The following is a 13,518-nucleotide window of genomic DNA, read 5'->3' as shown; positions in this document are numbered from 1 at the left end:
AAGTCAAATGACATTCCCTGCTGAGTATCAGGAATGGCCATTTCAGTGAAGGCAAGCTCTAGCTTGTCCTCAGTGTAGACTTTGTGGGGTAAACATAAAAGATAGAAATCTGCATAGGAACTCACTTGGTCATCTTCCTCTTCAATGTCATCTCGAATACCCCTGGAAAAACAAGCGGAGAAACAAACTTCCCTGCAAATGTTCCACATACCCAGCTCCATACTTATAGCAGATTAGTGTTGAATTCCATACAGCACAGGAATTCTCAACACTAATAACAACAAAGCAGCAATAAGCACACTGTAAACTATCCATCCATCATATATGTGTAATTTCACTCTATATGTGGCAGTTTGCATTTCTTTTGAATGGGGTGCTAGGGTACCCCTAGAAACATCAATTACTAACAAGGTATAAGGAGTAAAAAACTTCTGAAGATATATACCCAAGGACCCTAGCCTTGTCAATCCCATACAACAAACACCAAGCAGTTGTGAAAAGCATTTTATATTAAAAAAAAAAAAATCCTGCTTTTGGTACACTAAAATAGGTCACAATTTTCTTAATGTCCCCTAGCTCTGGAGTAACTGCATTCAGCTATAGAATACTTGGAGACAGAAAAAAAATTAAATCAATTCTTGGTAAGTTTGAAACTAAAACTCCTAAGCAGTTCACCTAGAGAAGGGGATAAACGTCCCTTTGCTGACTCTATCAGGAGCTTTAGAAAGTGTGGTTGCTTAGTTCCCACAACCATCTCTTTCTAATCAACCATTTCTGTCTAATCTAGAGCACTTACTCTTCCTAAGGCAAGCTACACCGCCAATGTAGGCTTACTGAAAGAGGATGAACACACAGTAAGCACCAAAGAGAGGGCTGAACCTCCATATGGCACAGGAACCTTGGAGAGGGCCTGAAGCACTGATTACCAAGCAGAGGGAAAAGTCCAACCATGCCTACTTTTGTCTGGTAGCAAAAACTTTAAGAGGAGTGTATTCAGCAAGGGACAGAGGAAAACTCATTTTTCCAGAAAATAATGTATTTCAAGTTCTGACTCATTGCTAAAGCATGGAGTAACTCCTTAAATAAATTAGACTGTTATTTATTAACAATATACATAGTTTTTAAATGGCATAATCACCATTACTTCTCATAATCAACCCTATAGGCATTACCTGTTTTTTTTATTAATTATGGAACAAAACTCAGAACAGTGAACCCAAACTTTATTAATCATGCGCTCTTAACTCCAACTGTAACTCATTCTTGAGTTTACTAAAACCAAAACCAAAAAATGAACAAAAACTACAGAACATCAAATACCATTTTACCAAAAAAAAAAAAAAAAAAAAAAAAAAAGCTAATTACTGCAAATTTAAAGACTTGTCATTTCTACTATCTGCAGAAATGTTATTCAAGATACAGGGGTAACTTCAAGTCAAGAATCTATGTATTTTAATTTTTCCTCTATAAATTTTAAGAGATATAGGTTTTGCAATAGTTGATTTTTATATAATCTTTGTGAGGGAGAAGAAAACAACTTACTTTACGTTTTTCTTTTCCTTGTCCTTTTCTTCAAGCCTCTTCATGTCTCTTGCTGCCTGATCCTAATGAAACAAAAGGATGTATACAATCATAGCAACTAAAAAAGAAATTTCTTTACAAAGAATTTTTAGATTCAAACAAATGCCATCATACTTTTAGCTATGCATTTTGACAACTGCATTTGGATGCAATCAAACTACATTTTGACAATTTTCCAGAGAAATACCCAAATGTTATAAAACCTTGGCTATACATCACGTGGATGACTTTTACTTGCAATTTATAACATGCATAGAAAAATTAGTAAAAATGCTTGGTCACTTTTTTTTTTTAAGTTAATGAACTATTAGTGGCTGTAAAAGACCTTAAACTTAGGCAAATCAGGCTTTCTCAAGGTGCAGCGTAAGAAAATTTGCTTCACATTATCATTGGGGATAGTAAAAAATGCAGATTTCTGGATCTGGCTGAGGAAAGGTTGCTGTCAATCCAAGTTTCGAAGTTGACACTGATTAGAAGGGTCACAAATTTTGTCCCTAGTGGACTTTTGGTGATGTCTATAGACATTTCTGATCATCCAACTTGGGGGCAAGAGGAGGAGTGAAGGAGAGGTCTTTAGTAATATCTAGTGGATAAAGGCCACAGATGCTGCTAAACATCCAACAATGCACAAAACAGTCACTACAACAAAGAATGAGCCCCAATAGTTCTGGGGCTCAACACCCTGCTCCAAACCTCCTAGATCAGAATCCTTGTGGATAGAGTAAATTGCATGTAGTTTTCCCATTTTCCACAGGCACATTCTTATACAAATAAAATTTATAATCACTGATCTAAATTAATTCTTTGTTTTATGTGTGAATATCAAGGTTAGAAAAATTAAATTTTCGCAAAGTTAAACATGTTCTGCACAAGTTATTTATTATAAAGTAACATGAATTTTTCTGACTTCTTTCATTTAAAAAATGCCAGTGTAAAAAACCTGGCATCCTATTTAATCAAGTGGTCCTGACAAAGAGAAATTATTTTTAAAAGAAATATTATAGCCCTACCAGGGGTCCTCAAACTTTTTAAACAGGGGGCCAGTTCACTGTCCCTCAGACCGTTGGAGGGCTGGACTATAGTTTAAAAAGAAACTATGAACAAATTCCTATGCACACTGCACATATCTTATTTTGAAGTAAAAAAACAAAACGGGAACAAATACAATATTTGTATTTGCATGTGGCCCACGGGCCGTAGTTTAAGGACCCCTGCAACCGGTTTGGCTCAGTGGATGGAGCATTGGCCTGCGGACTCAAGGGTCCCAGGTTCGATCCTGGTCAAGGGCATATACCTTGGTTGCGGGCACATACCCAGTAGGGAGTGTGCAGGAGGCAGCTGATCGATGTTTCTCTCTCATCGATGTTTCTAACTCTCTATCTCTCTCCCTTCTTCTCTGTAAAAATCAATAAAAATATATTTAAAAAATATATATTTATACACAATCTATTTTTCAAGGGATTGAGCCACATATAAGATATACAGGGTGGGGCAAAAAGTAGGTTTACAGTTGTATGTGAAACAGACTATTCTTGTATTATTATTAGTTATTGCATTATTTTCCATACGGACAACTGTAAATCTACTTTGGATCCACCTGCATTTAAGGCTATAATTAAAGTGGAGACGACATAAACAATGTAACATAAGAAATGGCTGGCAAACACTTATAGAACATATTTGTTAAGCCCACATAAACCCTTTTTTGAAACACTGGCTAAAAATAAATCCTCACATGACTGAGAAGAGAAAAACAAAAATCATACCTCAAAAAGTAAAATAAGCCCTGACCGGTTTGGCTCAGTGGATAGAGCATCGGCCTGCGGACTGAAAGGTCCCAGGTTCGATTCTGGTCAAGGGCATGTACCTTGGTTGCGGGCATATCCCCAGTAGGAGGTGTGCAGGAGGCAGCTAATTGATGTTTCTCTCTCATCGATGTTTCTAACTCTCTATTCCTCTCCCTTCCTCTCTGTAAAAAAATCAATAAAATATATTTTTTTAAAAAAGTAAAATAAAATCCTCATTTTGAGTTCAATCATAGAAAAATTTATACTGAAGATCAGTAGACTTTGGCAACAACACTTTCTCCAAGATCAGACAATATCCAATCTCTGTCCTAAAACCAGTAAGACCCTTTTAGATACACCACCAGAAAATATTCAGAATGATACCATATCAAAAAGATTTAATCTCCAAATTGCTTCAACTACTTGAAATGCCAAGCAACTGAATCTAGGCCATGCTTGGATACTCCCACTCAAAAAGGGTGATGACAGCTTGCACCACCAAAAATCAAATCTAAATTTAAACCTAGAAAATAAAGAGCTGATTTTTCTTCTAATTCATCACTAAGGATATCTCACAAAATAATGAGAAATAAACTCCTTTGAGAAATGTCCATATCTGAAGGTTATATACATATATAAAGATATCTCAAACATGAAAAACCATTTATTGTCTTTACTTCTAGAGAGAATCATTTAATATATTTACTAACTTGCTACCATGATGCAAAAGCACATCTATGTTCTGAATAGTTTTGGTTGGTGTTAGAGGCTCATTTTATTATTATACTTTTGTATGTGTTTAAAATTTTTCTTAATAACAAGTAAATAAATAAAAAGAAAAATCAGAGATGGGGAAAAAAAGGACAAAACGCAAAATCATAAGAGCCTAGTAAGAAGAATTTTATGGAGTAGCCAGAAGTTTCAATTTCTACAGGGAAGTCATGAATGTTGATGATAATGTTGGTAGTAAGAAATACTAAACATTAAAAGTAGAGAATACAAAATTTGTGATTTTAGCAAGTTCCTTAAATGTAACTGCCTTAAATATGTATTTAATAAAATATAGGTTGAATGAGATGTTCATTCCACTTAAGAATATACCAAGAACTATTAAAACAAAACAAACACAAAAATGTTGAGCTACTATGTTCAAGGTTTACAGGGCAAGTGGAAGTATATTTAAGAAACTGGAGTATAAGAACAAAATTCTCCCCCAAAAAGGCTAGAAAACAAATTCTGAATGAGGACTGAAGCGCTAGGTTACTTTGGGCTATTTCTAATTACTGAGAATTTTAACAAAACAGAGTTGATACTTGCTTCCACTTCAGCCATGAATGCCTCCAAGGGATCATCATCGCTGTCAGAATCTGCTGGCTTGGAACGGAATTGCTGGCGGGTAGGGGAGTTTTCAGCAGGAATGTAAGGTAAATCGACATTGCTAGAGTCTTCTTCCTCATCTTCAAAGTATCTGAAAATTAAGATGTGTGACTGGTAAAGTGAATGTTTAGTTTGGGGTCAATGAATCTTTCATTTAACAGAAATGTTTATTATGATATATGTTACTATTGAGAAATTTAAACTACACAGGTCAAATTAGAGACCTTCAGGCTTTGTCTAAAGACTTCAGTATTACTTATTAATGAAAAAAGTCACAGCAGGTTCTCCATTTCAATAGCGTCTGTTCAAATCAATTTCCAGTTCTGTTAGGTTTTCAGTACAAATTTAGTATATTATTGTTGAATAGATACAGCAAATATAAAGAATGTATGCTATGGGAAAAATTATTTTCAAATGAAATATTAAAAACCTCTAAAATTTTCTTATAATCCTTTAAAATTTAATTAATAAATCTGGAGTAACTGCAGATTTTTTTAATCCTTTAATCCTTAGAGACATATTCATAAGGGTAGGGACTTCCATCAGAAGTTCTGGGCTATTTCCTGAGGACCAACAGAAAACTTCTAGAACAGTGGTCTCAACCTGTGGGTCACGACCCCTTGGGGGTCGAACGATCCTTTCACAGGGGTCGCCTAAGACCATCGGAAAACACATATTTTCGATGGTCTTAGGAACCGAGACACAGCTACTCTGTCCCCAGGCGGGTCCATCCACATGAAGATACGCCCACATACGAGTACGCGGCATGATGACACCATCACACCAACCCCATCACATACACCCTGTACAAATACAGGTGTATGTGACAAGGCTGGCACCATAATGTACTTATGCAGACCAGTCACACATGTGTAAAAAGCAGCTACTGTGTAGAAAGCAGCTGCTGTGTTGACAGCAGCTACTCTGTTAAAAGCAGCTACTGTGTTGAAAGCAGCAGTACTGGAGGTAAAATGACACTTCATGAATTATAATTACTGGGTAAATGTAAAATCATCAACTATTGCAAAAAAAAAAAAAATCTGTACCACGGGAACTTAATCTGGATGCTGACTGGTCTTTTTATATTCAGCTGTGGTTGATGTGAATACTGCCCCCTTGTGATAGTAAAAGGTATGTAAAAACAACAACACCACAATGGTAAATCATAGGAAACTTTAATGAACTGAATTGACTGAACTATGCCATGTATCATCTTTTGTATTATTAAAGCTATTGTTATATATTATTTTCATTAGCAAACCATCCCATGACAATGGATCGTGTAGAGAAGAACGTTAAGAAAATATAGTGAGAAAAAAATATATAGTGAGGATTTTTTTACTTTACAGTTTTACCTCAATAATTACAGCAGGAATTGAGAAACTGCAATGTGTTATTTGTTGTGAAGTTCTATCAGCCAAATCTATGAAGCCAAACAAACTAAAACGCCATTTTGATAGCAAGCATCAGAGCTTTGCCGGCAAGGATACCAACTATTTTAGAAGCAAAGCTGATGGACTCAAGAAAGCCAGACTTGATACTGTGGCAAGTACCACAAACAAAACATAGCAGCCGTTGAAGCTTCATATTTGGTGGCACTCAGAATCGCCAGAGCTATGAAACCTCACACCATTGCTGAGGATTTACTGTTGCCAGCGGCCAAAGACATTGTTTTGAGTTATGATTGGACAAATTTGTTACAGAATTGAGTGCAATTTCCTTATCTAACGACACTGTCCACAGAAGAATAGATGTCATGTCTGCTGATATTCTTGATCAGGTAATCCAGGAAATTAAATCTGCTCCACTTCCAATATTTAGTATCCAGCTTGATGAATCTACAGACGTTGCAAACTGTTCAGCTACTGGTTTACGTGAGGTATATTAATGATGGCGACTTTAAAGATGAGTTTCTTTTTTGCAAACCTCTTGAAACGACAACTACTGCACGTGATGTATTTAACACAGTTGGTTCATTTCTGAAAGAGCATAAGATCTCTTGGGAAAAGGTTTGTGGTGTTTGCACAGATGGTGCTCCAGCTATGCTAGGATGTCGATCTGGATTTCAACGTTTGGTATGGAATGAGTCACCAAAAGTCATCACTATATGATTCATTGGCAAATATTAGCAATAAAGACGCTGCCACAAGAGTTACACGAAGTAATGAAAAGTGTCATAAGTTGTGTCAATTTGGTAAAGGCGAGCACTTTAAACCGTCGACTGTTTTCGCAACCGTGCAACAAGTTGGATGCGCCGAACAATGCTCTGCTATTTCACACTGAAGTGAGATGGTTGTTGAGAGGAAAAATTTTAAAACGTGTTTTTGAGCTTCGTGATGAACTCAAAACGTTTTTTAATCAGAAAGCAAGACCACAATTCAAAGCACTTTTCAGCAATAAAAGTAAACTGCAGAAAATAGCTTACTTGGTTGCCATCTTTGCCATCTTGAATGAATTAAATTTATCACTGCAAGGACCAAATGCAACATGCCTCGATTTGTCTGAAAAGATCCTATCATTCCAAATGAAACTTCAGCTTTGGCAAAAAAGAAAAAAATGGACGAAAATAAAATTTACATGTTGCCTACCTTATCTGCTTTCTTTGAGGAACATGACATTGAACCAGACAAAAGGATTACGATAATTTCTGTGAAAGAACACTTGCACATACTTGCAGGCGAAATTTCATCGTACTTTCCAAATCTGACACCCCATTTGCACTTGCCAGAAGCCCACTCACAAAGTTGAAGATGTTCCCGAGACATCACAAGAGGAGTTCATTGAACTTATTAACAACAATGCAGTGAGAACTGATTTCTTTATAATGCCAGTTACAAAATTCTGGATCAAGTGTTTGCAGTCATATCCTGTTCTGTCTGAGACTGTGTTGCGCCTTCTTCTTCCAACAACATATCTTTGTGAAACAGGGTTTTCCAGCTTGTTGGTTATCAAGTCTAAATACAGAAGTAGACTTGTTGTGAAAGATGATCTTCGTTGTGCTCTTACAAAGACTGCCCCAAGAATTTCTGATCTGGTGAGAAAGAAGCAATCTCAACCTTTGCACTGACGTTGGCTTTTTATGCACACTGTCGCAACATGTAGCAATGTAGTTTACTGTTGTTATATTAAGACTGTTACCCATGCTACACCATGCTTCAAGACAAAATTTCATTTATTTGTAATCAGAAATAAATATTTCACAATATATAATTACATATTGTTTTTGTGATTAATCGCTATGCTTTAATTATGTTCAATTTGTAACAATGAAAATACATCCTGCATATCAGATATTTACATTACGATTCCTAACAGTAGCAAAATTAGTTATGAAGTAGCAACGAAAATAATTTTATGGTTGGGGGGTCACAACATGAGGAACTATATTAAAGGGTTGCAGCATTAGGAAGGTTGAGACCACTGTTCTAGAATTAAAAATAAATTCTCAATCCGAAACCATTCATCATACTACTTAAGTATTCAGAAACGACAACTTCAAAGTCGGGAGAAAATATCACTTTATCACTAACAAAAATCCCAGAAAAGGATACAGCTCTTTATAAACTAAACCAAAGCAAAAACATTATTTATGCCTTACCTCAAAATTAAACATATAACCAAATATTTAATAAATTTAAATATAGTATGATTATATCACAAATATAATTGTAAATTTAAATAGCTGCAGCTTCAAATTTTAAAGCACTTCAAGTCTTTATAGGAATTACTTTAAAAGCTCTTATGTGACACATGCACGTGCACATATTCATTTATATAGGTTTCATTTAACTAAAGAACTGGTAAATTGCTCTCTAGAATAATGATTCTTTGCTGAACTTTAAACACTTACTTCTATATTGAATTCCTGAATAACATAGCAGCAGCATGTACTTAAAAAAAGCTGATCTTAAGAAGTATTTTCGTTAAAAAAACAAACAAAAAACCTCAAACAGTGTCACTCAACCAGGTAAGAAATTAAGACGTTTCTTTAGACTCAGCAAAGACAGAAATTATAATCTATAGCAGTTCTCAACCTGTGGGTTGTGACCTATTTGCTGGTCGAACGACCCTTTCATAGGGGTTACCTAAGACCATCCTGCATATCAGATATTTACATTACAATTCATAACAGTAGCAACATTACAGTTATGAAGTAGCAACGAAAATAATTTTATGGAAGGAAACGAAGATGGCGGCATAGGTAAACACCAGAAATTGCTGCCTCGCACAACCACTTCAAAAATACAACTAAAAGATAAAACAGACATCATCCAGAACTACAGGAAGGCTGGCTGAGTGGAAATTCTATAACTAGAAGGAAAGAGAAAAGCATACCGAGACTCAGAGGAGGTGTGGTGTGGAAGTAAAGTGCAGAGGTACGAGGCGCACGCGGAAAGGGCTGGCGGCTGAGGACACGGTTGTCTTTTTCAATCAGGAGGGAGTCTCAAGCTCCTGACTGCTCTGAACTCCAGTCCCGGCTGAGTCTCTGGGGACACAGGCTCATACGGGGAGAAACTGGACTGTCTGGCATTGGTCGGACCTCGAGGGCGGCTTTCTCTCAGAGGTGCTTAAAGTGATTACCGGGAAACTGAGAAGCAGGGCGTCTTAGGGCAGGACTGAGGAGCAGCCATAGCTGCTTGCTCTGCCCTATTGATCCCCTGGGGCCCCGCCCCACCCAAGCTGTGTGCCGGCTTTTGCATATGAAATGCCTGGCCCTTTGCAATCTGAAAATTACCTAACCAACTGCAGCTGGCCAAAGGCCCCACAGCAGCTTGCATTCCTTCACAGCTGAGCTCCTGCTGGGTAGCCTCAGGCAGAGGCTAAATTAACAACTCCTTAGAGATCCAAGAGCCAATGTACCCAGTGGTCAGAGTGGTACCATCCAATTACAACTCCTCAGATCCATAAGGGACACACTCAGGGGGCAGACTCAGTGAACACCAAAGCCCCACTGAAGCAAGTCTTGCCCCAGAAGGGTGTCTCCAGCACATAAGTTCTCCCACCGCAGACACAGCTGATTCTCACAGACAACTGGCCTGGAGGTCAATTCCTCCCAGTGATACCTACAACAATGAAGGCTTAACTATAACAAGACTGTGCACAATGCCCTGTCTGGTTTGGCTGTGGATAGAGCGTCGGCCTGCGGACTGAAGGGTCCCAGGTTCGATTCCAGTCAAGGGCATGTACCTTGGTTGCGGGGACATCCCCAGTGGGAGGGTGAGCAGAAGGCAGCTGATCGATGTTCTCTTCTCTCTCATCGATGTTTCTAACTCTCTATCCCTCTCCCTTCCTCTCTGTAAAAAAATCAATAAAAAATATATTTAAAGCCACACCGGTTTGGCTCAGTGGATAGAGCGTCGGCCTTCGGGCTGAAAGGTCCCAGGTTCGATTCCGGTCAAGGGCACGTGCCTCGGTTGCGGGCACATCCCCAGTGGGGGGTGTGCAGGAGGCAGCTGATTGATGTTTCTGGCTTTCTATCCCTCTCCCTTCCTCTCTGTAAAAAATCAATAAAATATATTTTTAAAAAAATCAAAAAATATATATAAAAAAAATATATATATATATATATTTAAAAAAAAAATTTAAAAAAAGACTGTGCACAAAGCCCATAAGGGGGTACACCAAGAGTGTCCACCTCAGGTAATTGGGGAGTCTGAGCCACTGGGCCCTACAGGACACCTAGCACAGAAAGCCACTCTATCAACACAGGGAAGCATAAAAAATGCGGAGACAAAGAAACAGGTCACAAATGACAGAAATGGAGGAAAGCAAACTACTGGATATAGAGTTCAAAACCACACTTTTAAGGTTTTTCAAGAATTTTCTAGAAACCGCCGATAAACTTAGTGAGACACTCAAGAAATCTAGTGAGACCGCCGATAAATTTAATGAGATCCTCAATAAGTCTAGTGAGACCCTCAAGGTTGTGAAAAAGGACCAACTAGAAATTAAGAATACACTGACTGAAATAAAGAATATATATATATATATATTTTTTAATATATTTTATTGATTTTTTACAGAGAGGAAGGGAGAGAGATAGAGAGTCAGAAACATCGATGCGAGAGAAACATTGATCAGCCGCCTCCTGCACATCCCCCACTGGGGATGTGCCCGCAACCCAGGTACATGCCCTTGACCGGAATCGAACCTGGGACCCTTCAGTCCGCAGGCTGATGCTCTATCCACTGAGCCAAACCGGTTTTGGCTGAAATAAAGAATATTATACAGACTTCCAACAGCAGACTAGAGGATTGCAAGAATCAAGTCAAAGATCTGAAATATGAAGAAGCAAAAAACACCTAATTGGAAAAACAAAAAGAAAAAAGAATCCAAAAATATGAAGATAGTGTAAGGAGCCTCTGGGACAGCTTCAAGCGTACCAACATCCGAATTATAGGGATGCCAGAAGAGAGAGAGCAAGATATTAAAAACCTATTTGAAGAAATAATGACAGAAAACTTCCCCTACCTGGTGAAAGAAATGGACTTACAAGTCCAGGAAGTGCAGAGAACCCCAAACAAAAGGAATCCAAAGAGGACCACACCAAGACACATCATAATTAAAATGCCAAGAGCAAAAGACAAAGAGAGAATCTTAAAAGCAGCAAGAGAAAGACAGTCAGTTACCTACAAGGGAGTTACCCATACGACTGTCAGCTGATTTCTCAACAGAAACTTTGCAGGCCAGAAGGGAGTGGCAAGAAATATTCAAAGTGATGAATGCCAAGAACCTACAACCAAGATTACTTTATCCAGCAAAGCTATCATTCAGAATTGAAGGTCAGATAAAGAGCTTCACAGATAAGGAAAAGCTAAAGGAGTTCATCACCACCAAACTAGTATTAAATGAAATGCTGAAAGGTATCCTTTAAGAAGAGGAGGAAGAAGAAAAAGGTACAGATACAAATTATGAACAACAAATACACATCAACAAGTGAATCTAAAAATCAAGTGAATAAATAATCTGATGAACAGAATAAACTGGTAATTATAATAGAATCAGGAGCATAGAAAGGGAGTGGACTGACTATTCTGGGGGTGGGGAAAGGGTGTGGGGGATGCGGGAAGAGACTGGACAAAAATCGTACACCTATGGATGAGGATAGTGGTGGGGGGTAAGGGCAGAGAGTGGGGTGGGAACCAGGTGGAGGGGAGCTATGGGAGGAAAAAAGAGGAACAACTGTAATAACCTGAACAATAAAGATTTAATTCAAAAAATAAAATAAAATAAATAATGGACTTGAAGACAGAAAAAAAAAATAAAAAAATAATTTTATGGTTGGGTCACAACCTGAGGAATGTATTTAAAGGGCCAGAAGGTTAAGAACCACTGATCTAGAGGAATTAGAACTCAAACCCCATCTTTTTATAATAACTACCTTATTAGAGTTAAAAAAAAAAGATAATTGCTAAATATGTTTCCTGAGAACTGTGGGCAAAAATCTGAGATTTTTTTCCTACCACTATTAAGATTTTTTTATTTTAATTTAAATTCTTTATTGTTTAAAGTATTATATAAAACTATTAAGAACTTAAAACATAACAGCTTTAAGAACTTGGGTGTTGAGGCAAACTGTATCCCATCCCTACGTTCTGACAATAGCTTGTGTTTACAAAACAATTTATATGATGTCAATAAAAGACTTCAGAAAAGAACATAAAAAACAACACATGAATTATTTAAAATCTCTCTAGCCACATTTAGGTCTCATTGGCCTCAAATCTTTTTTGGAACAAGTAAAGGTACAAGTAAGCACACAAGTATTTTTTCTTACAAATGAGTAAACTCGACAATTTAACTTATTAGCAACAACTCAGTGAGATAATCAATTTTAGAAGTTATTATTCTGGAAACAAAGTGTTTCTTTGCCTTAATTTCTGTTGATGGAATGAATTATCTCAAAGCCCAACCTTTGTTAAATTATCAGAAGTTACCACTTACGCATTCTCTTCATCAAAATTGGCCCGTTTAGATCCAATTTTATAGAAAGAAGGGAGCTGTGGTGGAGCTGACTTCCCAAATCCAGAAGAAGAGCTGGTTGCCCCAAAGGCACTGTGGGACTGTTGTGGGAGTTTTGGTTCTTCCTTCTTTCCAGCACTAATGGCAAAACCTCCAAAGCCAAATCCCCTTTTAGTGCCAGGGCCACCTTTATTCCAGTTCATGGTGTCAATGATTGATCTGTTAGGAACAAGATACATTAATAGAAAATTAACTTTATAAAGTAAATAGCCATTGACTTTATGTCTCTCCCAACCTCTACCAACAATTTCATTCTCAACTTGTGCCTCTCAATTAACTTTAACTTTATACTTCAGATATGCAGTATGCTAACTTCAATGAAATGGTCACGTTTTCTAAAACACTGAAGAAATTTTTATTTTATTGGACTCTCAATCTAAATGGGATGCAACATTTAATATCATCCCCTTTAAAAGGATTTGACTGCTAATTTAATATTTGTTAAGCTGCAAAAATACTCCTAAGACAACTAATATTTTGGAAGATCAATTGAAAAGACTTAAGCTCTTAAATTTTATCCTCAAGAGGTTTACAGTCTACCAGGAAAACAGAGAAAAAGAAAAACACACAAAAGCCACTAAAACAATCTACAATTAATGTAATGCTTGCTGTAACAGAGACTGAGGTGCTATCAGCAATGCTGTCCCAAAATTAATGATTTTCCTCTGGTAATGACACCTCGAAGATTCAAAGAATCAAAATTTAAAAAATAGTAATGTGTAGAAATTACCTGTTATTATCTCTGAAGGGT

The 13,518-nt window shown here is 37.2% G+C and overlaps 1 protein-coding gene across 2 annotated transcripts in view; it reads right to left on the bottom strand.

Annotated features, from left to right (window-relative positions):
• DDX42 (DEAD-box helicase 42) overlaps positions 1 to 13,518 on the bottom strand; it is a 36,858-nt gene that overhangs the window by 19,642 nt on the left and 3,698 nt on the right. For both annotated transcript variants that reach the window (XM_081109169.1, XM_081109168.1), the window contains 4 exons: positions 12,690 to 12,926; positions 4,686 to 4,836; positions 1,543 to 1,604; positions 126 to 162 (listed from right to left, as the gene is read on the bottom strand). In XM_081109169.1, coding sequence (XP_080965295.1) covers positions 126 to 162; positions 1,543 to 1,604; positions 4,686 to 4,836; positions 12,690 to 12,910 — 471 coding nt within the window. In that variant the 5' untranslated portion in view covers positions 12,911 to 12,926. The remainder of the gene's footprint in view (positions 1 to 125; positions 163 to 1,542; positions 1,605 to 4,685; positions 4,837 to 12,689; positions 12,927 to 13,518) is intronic.

This window comes from Myotis nattereri (assembly GCF_964212035.1).
Source record: "Myotis nattereri genome assembly, chromosome: 16".
Classification (NCBI taxonomy): Eukaryota; Metazoa; Chordata; class Mammalia; order Chiroptera; family Vespertilionidae; genus Myotis; species Myotis nattereri.
This window is presented reverse-complemented; position numbering and strand designations above follow the sequence as displayed.